General features: G+C 50.0%; 1 protein-coding gene across 4 annotated transcripts in view; it reads left to right on the forward strand.

Moving 5' to 3' along the window:
* Positions 1-146: 146 nt before the first annotated feature.
* Positions 147-1363, forward strand: part of PAX7 (paired box 7) — a 133925-nt gene continuing 132708 nt past the window's right edge. For all 4 annotated transcript variants that reach the window (XM_006031474.3, XM_006031475.3, XM_025213157.1 and 1 more), the window contains exon 1: positions 147-603. In XM_006031474.3, the coding sequence (XP_006031536.1) occupies positions 519-603 (85 nt within the window). In that variant the 5' untranslated portion in view covers positions 147-518. The remainder of the gene's footprint in view (positions 604-1363) is intronic.

Consider the following 1363-nt stretch of genomic DNA (forward strand, 5'->3'; position numbering starts at 1 on the left):
GGGGGGGGGGGAGGAAGAAGAAGAAGCAGAAGAAGAAGAAGGAGGGGAAGGAGGAGGAGGAGGGTGGGGAGCAATCAGTGCCCAGCGCACGCCCCGGAGAAGCCCAGCCCCGCACTCGGGATGCGTGTGCGGGCCCCAGCACTGCGCGGGTGACATTCCTGCAGGGCGCAGGCTCCGCGCCCGCCGCTCCGCAAACTTTCCCCACAAGCTCCGCAGGGGACAGGGGCTGCGGAGTGGGGGGGCGGGGATGCCTCTTATTTCTCTCTCCTTTGGAGCAAAAGACTTCTGCAGCCACAGCCCCCCCTCCCCGCGCGCCTCGCGGGACTGAGCCACAGACGTCCCTGCAGCTCGTTTGGACTTTTTTTGTGTTGCTGTTTGCCTGCTTTTTGGGGGAGGGGGGGAGGGGGGGGTTGCTTCAAGACAAGAGGAGCCTCTTCTTCTTTTTTTTCCTTTTTTTTTTTTTAATACTTTTTTGGGTGCCTGCTTGCATCTCTCGCCGGTCCCAGCCTGAGTCGAGCATGGCAGCGTTGCCAGGGACGGTGCCCCGAATGATGCGCCCTGCGCCGGGGCAAAATTACCCCCGCACCGGGTTCCCTCTGGAAGGTAGGTGTGAGCCGCCCGCTCCCAGCCCTGCCCGGGGTGTGTGGCCCCTGCGGGGTTTGCAACCTGCCCTCCCCGGGGTGGGCTTGTGGACACCATGGGGGGAGACCCGGGGCAGCCCGGCTCCCTGGTTTCGTGCGGCCGGGGCTTTCCGAGAGCTAAGACATAACTTCGGTTTCGCCCTTGAGATGTGTGCGTGTGTCTGTGTGTGGGGGCACGTGTGTGTGTGTGTGTGTGTGTGTGTGCATATATATGTGTGTGTATATCCGTGCCTATATGTATGTACACACACGCACATATATATTATATAATATATTGTATATAATAATAATAGATATTATTGTATATAATTATTATACAGTCTATATTATATATTGTAGACTATACAGTATATGGTATATATTATACATTGTACATAATATATTATATAGTATATATTAGGTGTGGGTGTAAATGTATAATCTATAAGATATATCGATATATAGATATATCTATATGTCGATATAGATATCTCTCTCTCTATATATATATATGTATTTATAGATATCTAAGTATCTATTAGATATTAGGTATATCTAATATATATATATTAGCTATATCTAGATATTAGGTATATTATATACCTAATATATGTCACAACCCAATTAAATTGTGCCCATGTCACTGAGCAAGAGATACCATTCACACACACACCTAATACATAAGTAGATGAGGTGATTTCCCCCCCCCCCCCCACAATTCCGCCCCCCCCCTACGGTGGAAG

Source organism: Alligator sinensis, unplaced genomic scaffold (assembly GCF_000455745.1).
Source record: "Alligator sinensis unplaced genomic scaffold, ASM45574v1 scaffold1719_1, whole genome shotgun sequence".
Lineage (NCBI taxonomy): Eukaryota > Metazoa > Chordata > Crocodylia > Alligatoridae > Alligator > Alligator sinensis.